General features: G+C 44.5%; 1 protein-coding gene across 1 annotated transcript in view; it reads left to right on the top strand.

Annotated features, from left to right (window-relative positions):
* The first annotated feature begins 299 nt into the window (after positions 1–299).
* Positions 300–20,888, top strand: part of SREBP (Sterol regulatory element binding protein) — a 31,711-nt gene continuing 11,122 nt past the window's right edge. Inside the window, exons 1-13 of the mRNA XM_075688666.1 lie at positions 300–489; positions 1,512–1,798; positions 4,030–4,281; positions 5,712–5,902; positions 6,882–7,014; positions 7,110–7,233; positions 9,949–10,296; positions 11,556–11,734; positions 13,335–13,593; positions 15,164–15,336; positions 16,539–16,704; positions 19,142–19,229; positions 19,717–19,941. Coding sequence (XP_075544781.1) covers positions 459–489; positions 1,512–1,798; positions 4,030–4,281; positions 5,712–5,902; positions 6,882–7,014; positions 7,110–7,233; positions 9,949–10,296; positions 11,556–11,734; positions 13,335–13,593; positions 15,164–15,336; positions 16,539–16,704; positions 19,142–19,229; positions 19,717–19,941 — 2,456 coding nt within the window. The 5' untranslated portion in view covers positions 300–458. The remainder of the gene's footprint in view (positions 490–1,511; positions 1,799–4,029; positions 4,282–5,711; positions 5,903–6,881; positions 7,015–7,109; positions 7,234–9,948; positions 10,297–11,555; positions 11,735–13,334; positions 13,594–15,163; positions 15,337–16,538; positions 16,705–19,141; positions 19,230–19,716; positions 19,942–20,888) is intronic.

Here is a 20,888-nt window from a genome sequence, read left to right as displayed (position 1 = left end):
CAAACAATTTGCATTAGTTTGCACCACGAGAAAAAGAGAAAAAATAGCTTCCGAGATTGCCAGCTTCATCCAGCGGTGACGATCTCTAAAGCTGTCGCAAGATATTTCTTAAAGTAACATTTAATCATAAAAACAGAACGTAATTATTTTGTTTTAGAAATTGTGTATTTATATACACTTTGTATTAATTGCTTTTAAATATTATTGTTCTACTTCTACATTTAAAAATAACTTGGTTTAAAAAGAGTCGTTGCACGGCGCTGTGGGGCAAACAGGTGACGTTAGTGATCACCCGATCGGTGGCGTGTTTTCCGATTGGCCAAGATCTCGTGGTCTCATGTCGGGTGCGCAAGCAACTCACGGAAAATACTGGCATGGACCTTTAAAAATTTCCTGTTAAATAAGTGTTGTTTTGAAGTGATCCTTCCATAGTGCGGGATCCTCAAGAAAACGATGTCATGGACCCCACGTCCACTTCAGATATCGATGGTGCGTACCATTGACACTGAGAATCTCCGTGTGACATGGCATCTTGCAGGGCGCGAGCTCGTAGTCTGGCTCGTGGCCGGCAGCGCAGGTTTCAGAAGGCCGTTTTTGGTCGCCGTTTACCACGCGAGTATTGCTTATTCTTTAGCTAGATGCTATGCTAACCGCTGTTTCAGTAGTTCGCGTTGCTCTATCGATGCTCGTCGTATTGCATCATTGTTTTTCTTCCGAGCTTTCGTTTCGTTAAGTATCATTAACTTGAGAACGATCTCTTGGAATGACAATAAAAGTTATTTACGAAGATGAGACGGTCAAGCATGGAGAAACCTTCATGACCCACCAAAAAAGTCCTGCCAACAGAAGGCGGGAAAGTGGCGATATATGTGTACTCGTTGCGTACTGAATGCGACGTGAGAAATAAACTTAATATTGTCCTCTGTGCATCTTTATTATAAAGCAAATGAAATATAATTTTCAGAACATGTTATTTTAGCTTGTAAAATTGAAATGGTATTGCGTTAGACACATGTACGCTTTGTCCTTGTCATAACGAGTTTGGATTTTATCTGGGTGAACGAGTGGCATTTCAAATGTCTGGAAACGCTACAAATTGTGTTCTCAATGGGTCACTTTGGAAGGCATCACTACGCAGCAGTCGGCATGGTTGCATAATAAATGCCAGTCGGGTTACCTGGCACACGACCCTTAATTATTTTTACGTTGCTTAGGTCTCAACTGCGTGTATAGAAGGGACAACAGGAAGTTTGCGAGCTCAATGAATGCCTGCTAGTAAAGTAAGGCACTATACTCATTGCAGGGTCATGCCTAAACGAAAGTTTCGCCATAAGTGACCAGTTGAGAATGCAGACTCGGCTGAGCTGTGTTTGAATGGCCTTAATGTTGCAAGAAATTTGATGCATGTCATTTGTTTCTCGGCTTTCCCTTTTTAAGTAATATCTGTGCATTTGTAGGCTAGCTTGAACACTTTTTCTTTTTTTCACAATATCTTCTGTGCTTTTGTTTAGATATGTTCAACTTGATGCCCGAGTCCCTTATTGGGTCTTCGGAGCTTTTCGACAATGAACTCCTGGGCCTGCCTGTGCTGCCAGAGGATCCAGCACTTATGGGCATCAAAGAAGAGGACTTGGACCTCGAGTTCTTTGAAGGGGATTCATCATTGAACGATGGACTTGTGACAAACCCAAGTTCATACCTGGCAGCAGGTGATCCAGTGGTGCCTGCCACCATTCTCCAAGTGGCAGCACCTGTCCAGGAACCACCCAAGCGTACGCTGGTTGTACAACCACAGAAGGTGTGCTTGTTTGGATGCTGCCAGCCATTGTGTTGAATAAGGGAGCTCTATGTAAATGGCTCTTTCAGCTAATCCACTTCTTCTTTCTTTGTGCTCAAATTTCATAGTGTTTTGCAGTGGGTTTCATATGACACCATGTTTTGATGCAGCACTTGCTTTTTCTGCCAGAATTTTACATCGTCTGTAGTGAGGCTGGATAAACAATGTTGGTTTTCATGAGCAAGGGAACAGTGGAGCTGCATGTTACTGCGTGGATGAAACTGTTCCATGCACTCTTCTCGAGTGAGTTGTTTAGACACAAAAGTGTCATTTCATGTGCTCCCTTATGGCAAAATGTATGCGTGTAATTTTGAGTGCTTTCGCAGGTCATGAAAGTTCACTCTATGCTATCCAATGTGACCAGAAAACTCTGTCCAATCACTGTAGGTCTGTTCGATTTGCCTGCACTATTGTTAACCAGTTCACGGTGGTTCATGAGAATTCCAGAAATTTTGCTTCTAAATTTTTATGTTGCAGGCACAGCATAACACCAGAAATGAACTCCAAGGTGCAGACATGGTGCAGGCATTATGTTTTGCCCAACTAATGTGCACGCAGTGCTTAAACTTGTGAGATCCTGAACTGCTGGTATGATCAGCTTATGAGGCATGAATACACCTGCGTTTGCATAGACATGGCAGCCGCACTTAAGTGGGGTTTTGATGGTGCTTGTGCACGTGTACTGTGTCATCTGCTGCATTGTTGCCTTGCACTTGGACATCCACACCAAGCCGGCACTGACAGTAGAGAAGGTCAAGCAAAATTGTCAACCAGCCCTGCACCGTTCCTTCACCTTTTGAAACGAACGGCATATTTCAGAGGGCGCCATTGCGGCCCTGCTGAAACAAATGGTAGAATGCAGTACCTCATGAACTGGTTCAGGTGGTACAGGCAAATCGAATGTACCTTGTACATTGCTAATTGTTAAGTAAGTGCACAATGCCTCCCATGAGGGAAAACATGAAATTTTCAGGGATTTTATCAGTTCTGCAATATTCATGAGAAAAACAAGAAATTTTCACCCTAACTGCTTTTATCAGGGAAATTAGTATAACAGGGGTCATGGTGCAGCTAGTGGTATGCCAGGAGGAAGCAATGTTTTCAACAGAAGCTACGTAATCTGTAATGATGCTTCTTTTGCTAGTTATGTGAGTGTGAGCCTGGCTGGTAGCTTGGAATATTATGAAACAGATGAATCGCACGAATCTCATAGTGCATCCTGCAATGATTACAGCCTACTAAAAGTAATTGTTAAAAATTATGGGCTAGCTTATGCTAGAAACTACCATTTCATCCTCCGTCTAAAACTCCAGTATCATAGACTGTCAGGGAATTTTCCTAAAACTAGTGAGGACTGTGAGCATTACATGAACTTAAACATGAATGCATACCAACTGGCTCAGTTTTCCATCTTAATGTGCATAGTTGAGGAAAACCTGGAATAATTGTAGAATTTAGAACTGCCAATTTGGTAAATTGCCTGAGGTACTGCTAAATGGAAGAGGTGGACGACAATGAATTGTCTCACGAAGCTAGTCAGTGTTTTCTATAAATCTTGTCAAAAGCATGAAAATTTAACAGAATTTAATACAATGCAGAACACTGCTTTAAGCGAAAATTCATTAGAAGGTGTACTCAGTGTAATTGTTTAAATGCAAATGTAATATAATGGGCACCATTGCATCAGCAGCATGCAGTAAGTGATTTTGACGGTATTTTAAGAATGCATCCATAAAGTAGGAGGCCATTTGCTGCAAAAGGTTGTAGTAGGCTTTATGCTTCATTACAAAATGACAAGTGAGCTTTATGACATGGACATAGGCATGCATACATGCTGATACTTTTCTCTTGCACTTGTGTACGCATGCTTCAGCGAGGCAGGTACTACAAAAGGGTAGTGATCTTTTATTGTAACACAGTTGGCTGTTGCAGTCAGTACTTCTCCCATGATATTTATTTGCTTCCTTGTCTTCCTTTAGCTGCACTATTTCTCGTATATTTGAAGCAATTTGCAAGTGGAAACTTAGTGGCACTTTTTTAGTTTCCCTTCAAAACTGGGTATGTTTGCAAAGCTTGCCGATGGGACCTGGTATGTGGGTAACTGCATTGGTCCATGGTGTGCAATGCTTTGAAAGTCCTGTCTTGCAGAAGTTTGGTGCGGCAGATTGGGCATGCACCGTTTCCCTGCCCAGGTGTGCATCCCAGCGGCGACAGCGGCAAATAATGCTGCACCTGCTGCTGCTTCGACAGTCAGTGCCCCCAGACAACAGCCGCAGAAGGTTACAGTGGTGCGGCCATTCTCACACCAAGCTGTAGCTCCGCGGGTGGCCACGCTGCAGCCAACCCCTATGCCTTCAGTTGCTGAGCTGCTGGCTGCACTCAAGGAACAGCAGACACAGCAGCAGCAGCGCATCAGCCGCCTCTCCCAGCTGCCCACACAGAAGGTGACTGGCTGCATTCACTACGAACTCATATCAGAGATATAGAAACATTTGATAGCACAGCAAAGTAGTTGTTTTAGCTTAATTTGAAGATTATAGTAGTCACATTTACTTTAAGAGGTCGATGGCTCAGTGGTGTGTACAAGTGATACTATGATTAAGCGAGTTGTAGGCTTGGCTGTGTTGCTCGACATGATACATTTCAGCACATAAATGGACAAGCACGGTATGGAAAGTGTGGTATACAGGAAGTGTTTGCTTTCAACTAAACTTTGTTTACAACCTGAGGCATATAGGTAGTAAGCAAACATACAAGAAACAAAACAGTATAGCAACTAAATTAAGTGGAGCACCAAGATATCTAGCAGTGTTACGAAAGGCCTTAGCCAGTGGCGTAGCAACAGGGGGGGCCGGGGGGCCGTGGGCCCCGGGCACACGGGGCCAGTAAGGGGGGGGGGGGGGGGTGTCATATACGTCTGAAGACACCCGAAAATTGTCGATATCCGCGCCTTCCTCGACTACACCCGGGGGGAGGGGGTTGACAGAAGAGCTAAGGGCCCCGGGTGCCAGACGACCTAGCTACGCCACTGGCCTTAGCCTTTAACACTATCACATCTAACCACATCGTGTCACATTGTTGCACTGTAGACACCGTGTTACTACATGGTGGTAACATGGTATCTGTCCTTGCTTGCGTGAAAAACATTTTACTTCTTCCTCATCTCTGTGTAGTTTAAGTTGGGCACACATGTCACTATAAGCTTGACACAGTATTGGGCATTGACCTTTTCAGTGTCACTGACATACTAGTACATTTCCGCATTTCTGTCCCACCATGTCACTGATGTACCTGTATGTTCTCCACTCTCTCCACTCGGATATGTGCAGTACCATGAAGTTGGTGAGCTCTGAGGTAGTTCCACCATGTATATGTTGTATATTTCTAGCGATATGTTTTCTCATCTAGGTTTGCTCACTCATTCTAGGCTTTTGTAAGTGTGTTGCAGAACGTGCCCACTCGCGGGCGTGGTTATGCAGTGCGTGCATCTGCAGATAGGAGTGCATCCCAGACTCAGTGCGCACCGCTAGTGTGTCGATTCTACGTTCAAATAATTGTGCCAGGGCAAAGCCACCACCCTTGGGTGTTTCGGCCATCTGTTGTACGTTTATAGAACATTTATTTCTTTGCCATTTTCTGTTTTTTTCTTCTGCATAAACGAAAATAAACCGTCGTGCGAGAAAAAAAAAAAACGGACACTGGGGGGACGTCACCTCTGAAAAAGCCAGAGTCTGAAAGGGTTAACCAAAGAAAATGTGTGGCTGGTTGATAGCAACATTTAAAAAAAATTGTAACTGTAGTTCAGTAAGTTGACCAAACCATTATTTGAAAGTTCAACAAGTATCATTACAATTATTTCCTTCTGATGATGCAGGTGCAGCAGATGCTGTTGCAGCAGTTGGTGAAGGATAACAGTTGTGGCACCAATGCAGCTGGCAGCATCCTCGCGTACACGCCACTCTCGCCAGCGCCTGTGGTCACAGCAGCACCCCAAGGAGCTCCCCTCTTGGCAGCCACTTCTGCTGCAGGAATTCCTCTAGTCTTGGAAGCTGACAAGCTTAGCAGGTGGATGTCATGGCCTTCATGTAATCTTTGAACACAGTAGAGCAATGGAACAGAGCTAGTAGGTGGTGTAGCATCTCTAAACAGGTGCACCTTGAAAACGACACAGAGACAAAAATGCAACCCACTATGCAGGAAGTAGAAATTAAGGATTGCCATTTGAAGAATTGATGCTAAGGGCAAATGTTGCATTAAACTGTACTTGTATGTTATACTTTTGGAACTGTGTGATGTAAAAGTAAAAATGCCGTCCGCTTTTTGAAGTTTGCGTTTGAACTTCAGCGCTGGTGGCACCTTTGCGCGAAGTCACAATTTTGCAGTGTTGTCACAGATTTGGTACCTCTCGCACAGCTGGCATCTACCACAGTTGAAATGACAAGCTCCCGTTTATCATTCAAATGAAGCGCAGTTCCTTTTGGTACAGTAAAGCCTCACTGAGACAGTCAACTTCCGTTAATTCGATCTTGACGAGACCGATGAAATGGGTTGAATTACTTGGCAGGTCAAATTTAACGAAAGGCAGAAAAAACGCTGTAACACACTATTAATGGGCATTCACCTACTGCAGTAACTTAGTGGCTATGGTGTCTTGCTGCCGAGTGTGAGGTCACAGATTTGATTCCTCATTGTGGCAACTGTAATCTCAGTGCAGGCAGAGTGCATGAACACTTGTGTGCTTAGTTTTTGGAGGACATTGAAGAACCCCTGATGGTTAATCAATGGCCCTCCGTAGCGGCACGTCTTGGATTTCTGTGTTACTTCAGGCATTAATTCAGTCAATCAATCTATCAGCCCCACCTGCGAAGGGGAACAGACCTGAATGGACACGCATTATATCGTGCTATAAAAACGTAGCGCAGCATTTGCACTTGGCATGTCCCACTTTGAACAGAGCAAGGCCGTTTACTGCTGAATATGCATGTCTAAAAAGCTAGGGAAGGTGCCATCATTCCACATATTTTTGCTTTTGCTCACATGACAGGGTGGTGACAGTTAAGCCTCCAAACAAGGGAGAGAAACGCAATGCCCACAATGCAATTGAACGCCGTTACCGAAGCAGCATCAATGACAAGATTGTCGAGCTGAAGAACATGGTAGTCGGGCCCGAGGCCAAGGTGAGTCTTGCAGCGTGACCTTCTTATTGAGCACTGGATTTTCCCTGTGTGCACGAACCACGCCTTGCTGAAATAATTCTAATTCTTTATTGCAGTTAAACAAGTCAGCTGTTTTGAGGAAGGCCATAGACTATTTGCGCTACCTGCAGAATGCTAACATCAAGCTAAAGCAGGAGAACCTTGTGCTGAAGATGGCTGTCCAACAGACTGGTGCAACTGGTGAGTATAACGGGAATTATATCCTGCAAATGCATTCAGGCATAATTCAGCTTTAGGTGTCGTATTAGTTTATAGTTTATCGGGTGTTGCAGGCTGATCTGGAACACTGTTTCATATTTGTGGCTCCTTGCCAGGTAAACCTTGGGTACATTTCACTGGGTTTATACGGTTGTGTCGAAAAATTACAGGGCATGGGCTTCATAACAAATATGGATTTCTGCTCTGTAAGGGGCACACATACATTGAATAGTTTGCAGTTACTGCTTGCTGAAACTGAATTAAAGACTATATGTCCAAGATTTGCGAGGATTCGGCTTCCTTGTTTCCTTTTGCAAATCCTGTGGTTGGCTATCTTTTGGCAGCTACAGAACATGCCATGATACAAGTGGGTTCTTGACACTACAGTAACATCTCATTAATTCTACCCTTAGAAGATCAGGTAATTCAAACTCGTCCTTGGCTCCCAGTAGGCATATGCGTAACATAATGCAATGTTACTCTCAATAATTTGGTTGTATTTGGCTTCACACTGGTTAATTTGGATGACTTGAGGCTTGGCGAGTGGGTAAACTAAGTGGCGGATCTCACATTGCCATAGTAATCAGCATAACTTGTACGTAAACTATAGGAGCACTGGAATGCTTCGTGCCTATTTGTGGCTTTACAGCCTTCATTCTTGCATTTACCACCATGCATAACACTGCATCGACTGCTTGCCTTTATAATTGTGTAGTCGCCATCCATGATTGTATCGATTGCAAACAAGGTTTCATCCACAGGAGTTGCAGCAAGAAGTAGTTTAATTTTGACTCAGTGCGCGCATCAGCTGCATGTCTTCAGAACTGCAGGGTTGCCGCCCACGAACACACCAAGAGCAGCCACGGTTTTGTCCGCAGCAGTTGCAGCAAACAATAGTTTAGTTTTGACTCGATGAAATGGCTGATTGCACGGTGTCACAAACATGGAATAAGCTGTTGACGATGATATCGCAATGGATTGACGATCTGTTGGCAACCAGCTCAGTAGCAAAAAAAAAAATAATAATAATAATAATAATTGGCATGTGTGTGTGGTAGTGAAAAGTGTCTCTCAGAAAAAGACGCATGTGAAAGAATTTGCGAAGCATTGGTCGCTGCGAGCACTTATCAGTCATGAGATGATGAGAATTGCAGCTTCCACACTGCTTTTGTGCAAAATAGAAAACATGATTTGCTGATTTATCCACTAAATAAAAGTGAGTTGATGTAGTATTTGTTTGTTGTTTTCTTGGTACCCTTCATAATTCGACATTCAGTTCATTCGGACATTTCTTTTTTGGGTGCTGTGAAATCTGATACTGCAACACAAAGGAGCTCCAATTTTGTTAGGAGGGTTGGGTTGAAAAGCTAGTGCCTTCAGTTGACATGTTTGCTTCATATACTGGATTTGTTGCTGTGTGGTTGGTACAGAGAACCAACTTTGTTTTGGAGAAATGTGGACAAGACAAGGAAGTGCAGTTATTGAACTTCCGACTCATTTAGTCCTCGTTTCATTTTACTTCACTTTCAAATGACAGTGAAATGCCGATATTATGAGGCCTTTTGTCTTGCAATGGCCGTTCTTTAGTTATTTGCGTACCGGGTGTTTCTGATGTGGAACAAGTTGAATTTCTCTTTAGTTAACATATTTGCAGGCACTAAATTCAAATGCAAAGCCGTTAGATCTTTTGTAAACTGCTGTGTGTGTGCTATATGGAAAAGAAAATATGTGTATGTAAGTAGTTTACTAGTTGAGATTAAGTCTTGTTATTGCACCCATAGAAGTCCATCAATTTGAGCAAAACTTTTTCTGCACGCTGTTAAACATTTCCATTGGAATTATACTAGCAACGTCATGCATCGCCTGAAATGACTGAACTTTAGCTATTTGTCAGATTTGATCATTTTTGGCTAATTGGAGAGTCTGGAAAAATAAAATTCGTTTAGAGATGTCATTGAAGCTGGCCTCCAGTACTCCTAGCATTTCCTCGATAAAATGACGCCAAGTTTGTGCTTTGGTTGAGTCAGCAGCTTGATTTTTAAATGAAAGGACAGCAGCAGTGAAGACACAGGAGCTTCTCTCAGGTTGTCCATTTTTCCGATCTGACGTCCCAAACCACGATGGCTGCTCAGTGAGCGCATGCTAGTTTGATAATTGTGTCAAACTAATATCAAGTGCAACTTTATTTTTCCCACTGTGGTTTGTTTTACCCATGAATGTTTTGAGAGCGTACATACAAACGATTACACGCAGTTGCACTTGTGTAGGGGTTTTCATTCGCACAAAAGCACGCACTCGATTTAAGACCAACCTTCGACTGAAGCTTTACTAGCAGTCTAATCTCATGCATTTTGAGCCCCCCCCCCCCCCCCCCTGTGCAAGTGCTGCTGTGAAACATTGAAAGCATTGAAACATAAATGCACCGAAAATTGGCACATTTTTAGCGGTAATGAAAGGGCTAAGAAAATTTAAGTGGAGTCTGGCCAATTATGTAATGCATAGGATGGATAAACGGTGACCTACTTGAGTAACAGAATGTGTGCCTGGGAAGGAAGTTTTCAGGCATAGGATGGACTTAGTTGATGCAGGACGGGGCCTATTGAAAGATATCTGGATGATTATATACATTAATAGTAGTAATGTCGTGTTGATTGAGTTGTGTACTTTTGCTGAGGTTGTGACGTGTCCTCCTCACAGTGGCTGACGTGCTGCTGGACCAGAAGGGCCTCATGGCCGAAGTGAGCCAGGAGGCAGCGGCACTCACTCCTCCTTCGTCAGACATGAGCTCGCCCGATCATGCAATGGAGGACACGAGCAGCTCGGAGCCCCCCTCGCCACCGCAGAGCCCCTCAGAGACAAAGTTCCCGAGCCCTCTGCGGGGTGCCATGATGCACACCTCTCGCATGTCCCTGTGCATCTTTACGTTTGCCTTCTTCGCTCTGAATCCCTTTGGATGGCTACTGGCAGGCCGGCCGGGTGACACCTACACGTTGGCCTCTTCGCACGCTGCGGGCCGGACTATTCTGTCTGCAGAAGGTGATAGTGGTAAGCACTCCTTTAAAAGGCCCTTCACCAGGCCACATTACAAATATTGGCTATGTACTGAAAGTTGTATGGTGCCATCTAGGGAGCATTTCACCGCAATAACTTTTCGAATTGGCCCATAATTTATTATAGATGGTAGGGGATGTTGGAAATTCAGGTTGTCATGCTGCCAGGAGGCAAGCTTCATTGCCAACGCAGACAATTCTCCTGCCTTGACTAGCATCTGCAAATGCCATTCGTTCCTTTCTCGCATACCAGAGCCAAGAGACTGCTTCGTGTCTATGTCATGAGCGTGGCCTTTTAAATTAAAACTTTATTTCTGGACTTTCCGGACCGTGACTGCTGGCTGGGTATCGGGGTGCAATAAAGCTCTTCTGTGCATCTTAAAGGGGCTCTAAAGAGAAAAATTATTTGAGCTGTGTTAGTAAATTACACTTCCACAACACCAAAAAGCCACTCTTACTGCGAGAAGACTCTTGGTAAGCCAGAAAAGATGCAAGAACGAAACATGGGTGGCGATGTTGGGCCTTGAATATTCCTGCACCAGCTTGCCATGATGACGTCGGCTGGGGCCTAGTTAGGCTTTATTAGTAACCTAGATTACATTGTACTCTAAAATTGCCAAAGTTTCGCAAGTTTCAAGAACTTTTACTGAACGACTACAGATGAAAAGCAAGAGAATAATTGCAATCTAATGTCACATTGGTGCACCGGCTGTGGAGTTTCGGCTTGAAATTCAAAAATGAAACTTTGACTGTCATTCTTTCTTCTAGTAATAAACTTGTTACTGCAAAATTAATGAAAGTAGAATTCTTCAATAATACTTTGTCAATCTAAACTGAGTCAGTGTTCCTCTTTAGTGTCCCTCTAATTTATCCCAGTGCGCTGGATCTATGCCACTCGCATGCGATTTAAACACAGCCCTGCAACATTAGCCAACAGAGTGAGTCGCTGTTTGTTTGTAGCTGTGGTCTTGGTAAGAGAGCCCTTGAGTGTTGAATTAGCTTTGGAGATAAAATTGTGGTGTCATGATGTACTGATATTCGAGAGAGCGAATAAACCTTTATTTTGACAACTTCATTATTAAATACTAGGATATTAAGTATTTCGCAATTCCGTTTGTGGTGTAATGATTTCCATTTGATTGTATCAATCAGAGAAATGAACACACTGATTGTATATGTGGGGCATATTTTATCAGTAAGTGTTGTTGTTTGTCCCTCGTGAGGTACCAACTGTGCTTGTGCTTCGGCTTCCAGGAAGCTCTTGGCTTGGTGTTTCCCCAATGTCTCTCTTGGGTTGGTTCCTAAATATCCTGGTGACCGTGGCCTGCCTTGGACGCCTCTTGCTGTATGGTGATGGCCTGGCTCAAGCAAATAGCAAAGCCAATGCAGCTTTTTGGAGGCACCGCAAACAGGCCGATGCTGATCTTGCCCAGGTTTGTGTAACGTCTTGCTGGCTACAAGTGTGCAGTGTTGCCGAGAACTCCAGATCTCCTGGCTTAATATAAACATTGCAAAGGTTCTAAAAATTTAGTTTTATTAATCTGAAGCACTCGCTGCTTCAGTTCTTCATTTTGTAGGTAACTGTCAGCAGATCTCGCCTCCTGATACTGTACCCTCTAGATGGCATAGTATGTCTGTAGAGCAACAGAAACCTAGTTGGTAGGGGTGTGTGTGTGCAAATGCTTAAATATTTGATTTCAAATTGAATATTGAATGTTTGAGGAATTTGATTCCTGAATTGAATATCTGCCATTTGATTTTCCGAACATTTGGTTTTTCGAATATTTGGTGAGGCATTTGGCTATGGTGTGCCTTGACGTGCATAGCATTCCCACATTGGAGACTCTGTTTATAGCACAAGGTTCGGCCAGGTCCACGGTACCAATCAAAATGATTAACACGACACAGTCAGAGGGAACAACAAAAACAGCAAGTATAAAAAGCATGAAGACGTGTGGAGATCAGGCCTATTAGTCACTGAAATGGCACACAGATTGTATTGCATATGTGTGTTCCGTGTTCATGCACACAGATTCACGCAGTTCAGAGCTTTCTGCCTAGCATGCTTAAACAAACAGATGAACATGGCACACGTGCTTGCGGTAGCTGCCGGCTGGTTGCCTATGGACCAAAATGCTGCTTCAACGATGGTCAGTCTAACCCGTTACCCTTACGTGTGATCTCCCAAGTAATCACTGATGAGGCACCTGTAGGAATATATTTGTGACATGGTTTCCACTACGGCTTGCGGCCCATTAGCATATTGGCTGGCGGCAAATTTGTCATGGCCATAATGTCCAGCTTGTTAGGCCTAATCGGAGCTGAATCGTCCTGTGTCGGCGACTAAACTTGTGGTTTCATACCAAATCAATGCATATCTATACGCAGCGGTCGCACGACACTTAGAAAGCTGACAAACTGCCTTGCCAACCAAAACTAGTGTGTAGGATGACCTTTGTTCACTGCTGCCACCTTTGCAAAAGATGGTACAGTGGCTCCTCATTCTGAATGCCATTTGCAGTTGCTAATCAATCTCATTTCTTAGCTTTCAGCGACCTTTCACAAGACTAGCTTTGCATTTATGGCAGGATCGTCATCGCCGAGATCGTGGATGGCAACCATGCAGTCCTGAAGGCGTGCAGATAACGTGCTGTTATGTCTGGTGCCTAATGCTATAATGAAAATGTGTCGAGCATTCCTGTCGTTTCTGCATGGCTACCGCTGATGACGATGGCGAGTTTTCCACTACTTGTGTGCTGCATCTGAAGTTAAATCATTATTAATAAAGTTAGCAGGTATGCTACAGAAGTGTGTGCTACGTGCAAAGTTCTTGAAAATGCCTGCCATCCTTCCGCCTTTCCCCTTGTCTGCATGATTTTTACAAATTTTCAAGTTGGCAGGTGTGTCACTGCAAATGCTTTGCGTAACACTGATTCCCACAGTGTGTAGGATTTACACAATTTTGTAAGGCTTCTTTCCTAAAACCTTCACTGTAAAAAAGCTGTTGCAAACACCAGCACTGCCGTGCTACAGGGTCGGCCAGGACGAGCTGCTGAGCAGCTGACTGCTTGCCTGGGTGCCCTGGGCCAGCCGCTTACTGGTGGAAGCCTGCCCGAAGCCTTGTGTGCTGTGGGTTGGCAGGCGCTGCGGCAGCTGCTTCAGTCGGCTCGCGTAGGACTCTGGCTGGAGCGTCGTGCCGCGGGCGGCTGGCAACTGGACAAGGCACAGCGGGCACGCACAGCCGCCCAGCTGGCCCTCGCCCACCACCAGCTCAGTGAGCTGCACCTTCTTGGTCAGTAAGTGTGGTGGTGTGGGAGGCTAAACAGTCGAGGACTAGCCTAGTTGGCGCACCATTGTCATTTTAGTCTGAAAGAGACATAACCTCAATAGTTGGCAGTTGCGGTGCGGGATATCTAAAATGGTGTGCCATGCAGGATTCTCCCTGCGGGCAACGCGGGAAATGCTGCCCGCAGCTCCGGTTTACCGCCCGCCCCTTTGAGCGGCAACTCTGCAATGATAATGGTCAATTTGATTGAAATTTCAAGTTCATTTTTCTTTCTTTTCGTAATTCCCAGGTGTTCCTTCATTGTATGGGGAAATATCAGAAATAAATCTAAATAGATGTTGAACAACTGCACTTCTTTTAGTGTACTGCTAGGAAAAATTGGTTAGAAATTCGGAATTCTTGGGGTTCTATCACGGCAGATTGTGCAGTTTTGCTGTTGAAAAAGCGCCTGCATCTTCATATCATCGTAAAGAGGTTAAATATACCATTCAAAATAACAGAATGTTCGGATCAAAGAGACAAAGGGCAATAAAAGCTTATTTCACTGAACAGCTTGAGTAATAAAACAATTTTTAGTCTTTTTCACCAAATGTTAGTCTTCTTCTTGCTTCGACTGCAGTAATTTCGAACTGTTAAGGTTGGCAGGTCTGTAAGTTTGTGCTTCTCTTTCGTGGTGCCTGTTGAACAGCTCACGATGGTCACAAGTAGTTTGGGGCCCTCCACTATGGTGCCCTCATAGTAAAGTAGGCGAGCACATTTTAACTACGGTGTCACATGCTGCAGCCTCTTTGTTGTGTTATCTTGTTATACATGGACAAAGGCAGGGCCGTATAAGAATGACAAGATTTGCAATAAAGGGACATCAAGTTGCTAGGGATGTGTGAATATCAAATAGTAGGTTTCGAATCGAATATTGAATCGGGAGAAAATTTAGTACACAGGTAAATGCCTACAAATTTGGGGCACGAAGACACGGCACTGCACATACTTGGGAGTTTCCTGGCATTGCGTAACAAAAATGTATCAAGCTGTCGGTAACCTTGGGAGACACACTGTCTTTGTTGCTGTTCCCTCTTTCTGCGACACATTATTGTTTCGAGCAGTCCTTTCGACACCCTGCACGAGCAGAGGGGGCCTCAGCCAACCGGCCGACATCAGGTAGAGTGCTTGCAGAGCCAAAATTCGCGACTCGAGTGGGGCGGCCTGCCAGCGGTGCAGTTGGCACACCTTTTGCGCCGAAAATTACGAAGTGAAGCGCTCGCTTGCATGGCATTGACCATGAGGCGCTCCACAGCACGCACGACATGTGGCACTGTGCAGGTATCTGCACTAAATATACTGAATGGTAGATACTCTATTCATGAATTGAATTATTTGCATGTTCATTATCCTCTTCGATTCAGTGATAGTCAAGTACTCGCACACCCTTACAAATTACTGATGTTCCGCTGTGCTACATTCCCACTGTATGCATTGTTGCTAGGCTCCGTTCTTACAAATTATGTGACAACTTTGGCTCATGAGTTCGTGCCTGTTGTGAACTGGTTCTGCTGCGTCAACATCTCTTGTCGTGCAGGTCATGTGTCTTCTTGGGGGCGTTGGCAAGGTGTGGCGCACGCCCTTGCCTCGGTGAACTGGGCTCAGGTGGCTGGTGCGGAGTTGCTCGGCCGTCGACTCCTCTGCCACATCTACCTTGGAGCTGCCCTGCGTCTGCTTGACTGCTGCCACGTGCGCCTCCTCTTTGCACCTGTAGGTGTCAACGACGGGGATTGCCCTTGAAGGAGGGGGTGGGGGGTGGGGGCTCATGCCAGCACAGCTTTGGCCACAGTTTGAATGACAAAAAGTAGGCAAAGGCTGTGATGGTGCTGTAGCAGTAGCATTTGATTGTCGATAACCCTCTTCGTGCAAGGCACACAATAAAAAATATGTGAGCAGATGCCATAAATATAACACATTCCGCATCATTTGTACAAGCAGGAGACCACTGCTCAATGAGAAAAACATTGTGTATAAGAAAGGGGTGTAAAGTAGTTCTGTAGTTTAGTGCACTCACATGCAGAGGCTAGATGCAGTTGGTGCAGGACAAGCAATTCTGGAGCAAAGCGCCCTAAAGTTTCTGAGTTGGATGTGTGCTTACTTTTGGATAAAATGTAATTGCTTTGTACTTGCGAATGAGTCACTAGCCTCGAGCCAGTGTCAAGGTATGTGACGACGCGGGGCTCTGGTGAGGGCTTGTTAAGGCTGTGGTTTTTATTTTTGCATTTTTCGCTTACATGAGGTTGTGCCCTCGACAATATTGGCCTTTTTGGAATTTCGGAGCTGTAATCCCCAAATTTAGCTTAATATAGCGTCCCTCTAATTACATTTTTCATTCGCTGAACTGTCCTACTTTTGAAAGAGGTGGTGGTGAAAACATGGCAACAGAAACAAAAGTGGCAGAGTGTCAACCACTAAGATAAAAACTTGTCACGGTGTATCGTAGAAGTTGCGGGGCCAGAGTGGAGGTTCTTACTTTGTGTACTTACTGACAGGCCCAACATATGGCTACTGTACTGGTGTAGGCCCGTACGTTATGTTTTTTTGCATGCAGAATTATGCATATTTTTCTTGTTTTCTGAAACTTGCCACAGTGGCTCAGTGGCTGTGGTGCTCTGCTGCCGAGCACAAGATCGCGAATTTGAATCCTGGTCTCTGTGGTCACGTTGCAATGGAGGTGCAATGCAGAAATGCTCTTACCCATAGATTTAGGTGCCTGGTTAAGAGCTCCAGGTGGTGAATTAATCTAGAGCCTTGCACTACGGCATCCTTCATAGTCCAGATGCTGCATTAGCATGTAGAACCCACTCAGTCAATCAATCCGTGGACCACTTTATCCTTGTCTGCTGCAGTGACCAGGCCACTGCTTCGTACACAGTCTAATTCCTCTGTTTATGTGTCCTCTTAATATTCAGAGGCTTCTGCTATTCCGTGCTCGGCGTGTGTGGTCTTCACCAAATGCAGTGCCTGCTGAACTAAAGTGGGTCTTCGAAGAGAATGGTCGCAGTTTCCTCCTTAGTCGAGAGTGGATTCCATTGCAAGGGACATCAGAGGATGCATTCACTCGAAGGGGAGACTGCTGTGAGCATTTTCTTTTTCTCTTTTTTTCTTGGGACCCATTGCTTCAGCAGGAATGCTGCTTTCTTGATGCATCTTTATCCTTCATTTGGTTTGTTGAAAATGACAACATTGTGTAGAAGGGACAATGCTTATAGTGTAACAAAATTTGGGGATGGCATACAATGCATTCGCTACAAGTAAAAGCTCTACAGTGCAATTTTCTGTTTCTATATGGTGGATTGATATGGTGGACTTTTAATTGGCAAGCATAGATTGTGCATCACAGGAAATGATATCACTGATTTTCAGCAGCTGATGCATGTCTTCAGTAGGCAATGAATGAATGAATGAATGAATGAATAAAACAAATATATGGGCTGTATATTTATGGCCCATACATTTATGTATGGCCCGCTTAGGCTCGTTAGCCTAAGTGGAACCAAGGGTTAACAGGAGTACAAAATTTTTTTTTAAGATAGGCGTTTTTTTTCTTTCTGTGATTTGGGCCCAAGAAAGATCCATGATTAGAGCAAATGAGAGACCATGTCTGGCTTCCCTATTGAAGGACGTGTTCATAATTGCCTACTGCGGCTTTGTATGATGGTGTCCCATTCTATTAAACTTAGCAGGGGTGTGCGAATACGAAATAGTAGATTCAAATTGAATCAAGAAAAAAAAGCCGACTATCAAATCAAGTATCTAATATCAGAAAATTTCACAAAATTTCATGCTTACAAATTTTGAGCAAGAGAATTCGGTGCTGCACATGCTCGGGAGTCTCCTAGCATTGCATAAAAAAAATCTAGCAAGCTATCAATGCACAATACGGTCTACTCTTATTAAAGAGAACACCAAATTAGTATGCCAGCACTGATTACAGCTCAGTTCTAAGTGTATGAAGCTCTGGAAGATATCTCTGGAAATATGAAGCTCTCGAAATATTTTTTTATCAATAGAATTTCTGTTGAATAGAATCAAGTCGCTATTCTTCCTCTGCAACTAATGAATTAGTGTCGCTCTGTTGCACTGAAAACTAGTGAGGTTCTCAGTTTAATTGTGGATCCGTGTTTTGAGGCAATCTTTAATTATTTTGCTTAGAAAGCTTTGCTTTCCAGTCTTTCTCCGAAATGTAGAAGGGCTATCCCAACTTTATGGCAGGTAAGTTATCGTAAGGCCAATCTGCGCTACAGACAAAAGGACCGCTCATCATGTGACTTGCATTGCCAGAACCAACAGCAAAGAGCGGGCACTGTCCACTCCTTTTCATTGTCAGGTTTGACGTGATTTGCCACCTGTGAAAGATTCTAAATCAAGGCAGTTTGTCGGCATTCCGAGCATTGTGCGGCTGCTGCAAACGTATCTGTGTTGATTCGGCACCATACTGTAACTTCAGTTGCCGATTTCCAATGGAGTGATGCCAACTAGGCCTATTGGCATACGCAGTGTGGCCATGACGAAAATTTACCCCTGACAGATGTGGCAGATGGTTGCTGCTAGTACGCTTATGCGGGTGGTTCATCACGTGATCAGTCCCGAGGTCACGCATGTGAATTAGATTGATGACTGTTGAAGCAGCGTGAAGCTAGTCGCCGCACATACAACACGATCTGTTAGCCTGTCGGCGGTTAATCGACCCAATCTTCGCACTTTACAAAATATGTGCTGCTTGTGTTGCTTTTCCCTCTGTCCGCTTCATGCCACTTCGATTGCTCCTGTCGACCTGGCTGAACCTTGTACTGTACTGACAAAGGTGGCCCCGGCCGACAGGGTGCAATTCTGTGAATTCTGCGTTCGGCCGCTTTGTGTGTGCTATCCCTGCATCGAGCAGACGTTGTGGTGGCATGTCCACGGTGCTCTCGGCACTCCTTTTACAGCGATTGTGAAGTGAAGCGGTCGCTCAGGCGGCATTGTGCACAAGGGGCTCACGGCACACGAGACACTGCGTGGGTCTCTATACCGAATCTGTCAAATAGTATTCAAGAAATCAAATAATGGATATTTGATCCATGAATTGAATTATTCGTATGCTGAATATTTGATTTGATTCGTTGATATTTGATATTAGCAGACCCCTAAATCTTAGATTCCATAGGGCGCTTGCCAATAGAGCTGCTTTGATCGATGTTTCTTGCAAACATGCTATCAGGCGTTATCCCACTTCATGTGGCTTTGCCGTCTGCCCTTCTTACTGTATGAATACTTTTCATTGGTAATGGTCACTGATTTATTGGCATCATTAATTCATCCGGAAATTTGTGTCATGGGAACCCGCCTTAAAGGGTCTGAGTATTGTACTGCTCATGTCTTCTATAGTGGGTCTGCTGGGTTCGCTCAGAACTGATTTATGTGCATTATGTGGGAATGATTCTCATTGGGATATCAGCCCTACCGCTGATGCAGGTATGAGCGTGTTGCCTTCAGGGGATATATGTAACCAACAATATTTGTTGCCTTGCAGGCTCCGTACTTGCTGCAGTTTCACAGCTGTACCGGGAACACCTCTTGCACAGAGCCGTTGCTGCACTTGCCGCATCAGGCAGACCAAGGTTGGTGTGATCACTAGAGTGACATTGTTGATCAGAAGATAGTAGGGCAAAATTTTAAAAAATAAATTATTTTAACTTTTGTTCTTTGCTTTGTTGAATGCCACTAAATTTGAAAAAATGTTGCAGACAAACCCCGGTGTCCTTGCTTACAGCTGTGCATCAAAAACTAAGGATAAATACATGGCGCTTTCAGATCCTGGCCATTCCTCAGCTGCAGTTGCCACACTCTAATAGAGGCTCAATGCAGAAATTCTCCTGTACTTTCATTTAAGTGCCTCATAAAGAACCCTGGTAGTCATAAGCAATTCAGATCATTGCACAACGATAGGTCTTACAGTCTGCACTTAGCTTTGAGATCTTATGCCAAATCAGTTAGTCTATGTATCTGTCTATCATCCAATCTGCATTTCTATCTTATCTAATCTGTTGACTGCCATGGACAGGCCTCTAAGCGACGCAAGAATGGTGCTTGTTCTTTTCCTTGCAGCCGTGGTGGCCCCGATGCCCTGCACCTGGTGGAACTGCTGGAAGGTGCAAGCTGCAGCTCCAGCGTGCCTGGCGGTAGCCTGATGGGTGTGGAGCACGATGAGGCGGCCATCTGGTGGGCTGCGGTGCTGCGCGTCGCCCTACTGTGGGTGCGGGGAGAACCTGCTCAGCAGGAGTGCATCCGCGCCGAGGCTGCCCTGCGCAATCTGCACTGGGACCAGACTCAGTAAGGGCCCTTGGCAGTTGTGCGGGACGCTTGTTGCAGAGAGGTTAACCAAAGAAAAGTCCGCTTTGCTACCCTGCACAGGGAAAATGAATTTAAGGAGATAAGAATGGAGAGAGATGAGTAGGGAAATAGAAATTTGCAGGAAGCAGGAAGTGAACTGGTGCTCTGGCTGGTTTTAGCACTTGTTGCGGTGGTATAACAACCACAAGGCTGTCATTCACATCTGGGCCTCAGCCGAAGCACTGCCCATTGCCACTACGTAAAGTACGCTGGAGGCAATACATTGAGTCAACAGCTTCACTGGCAGATTTCCGTTTTGAAACTCTGTCCGTACTTATTAGGTTGGGAAAGGCAGCTTTCTTGGGAGATAATACAAATGAAGGTTGACTCACACTTTCTAAACGGCGTTTTCAGCATTTAGATAATGGTATTGAATATTGTGCAAGTTGCTTTCTCAGGCTCTGGTGCTCTGGCTGGTTTTAGCACTTGTTGCGGTGGTATAACAACCACAAGGCTGTCATTCACATCTGGGCCTCAGCCGAAGCACTGCCCATTGCCACTACGTAAAGTACGCTGGAGGCAATACATTGAGTCAACAGCTTCACTGGCAGATTTCCGTTTTGAAACTCTGTCCGTACTTATTAGGTTGGGAAAGGCAGCTTTCTTGGGAGATAATACAAATGAAGGTTGACTCACACTTTCTAAACGGCGTTTTCAGCATTTAGATAATGGTATTTAATATTGTGCAAGTTGCTTTCTCAGGCTGGTTACTCTATTTGCAAATTTCTAATGTGCCCCCGAATCTAACACGCATCTAATTTTTGCGGGCTTAAAGCAAGAAAATAAAATTGCACCTGAATGTAACATGCACCTGAATATAACATGTACCTGGATGTAATATGCACCTGATTTATGAAAGAAAAATATAGCATGTGCCTATGTTCACA

The sequence above is a fragment of the Dermacentor variabilis genome, chromosome 4 (assembly GCF_050947875.1).
Source record: "Dermacentor variabilis isolate Ectoservices chromosome 4, ASM5094787v1, whole genome shotgun sequence".
NCBI classification, from domain to species: Eukaryota; Metazoa; Arthropoda; class Arachnida; order Ixodida; family Ixodidae; genus Dermacentor; species Dermacentor variabilis.
The sequence above is the reverse complement of the archived record's forward strand: the minus strand, read 5'-3'. Positions and strand labels throughout refer to the sequence as shown.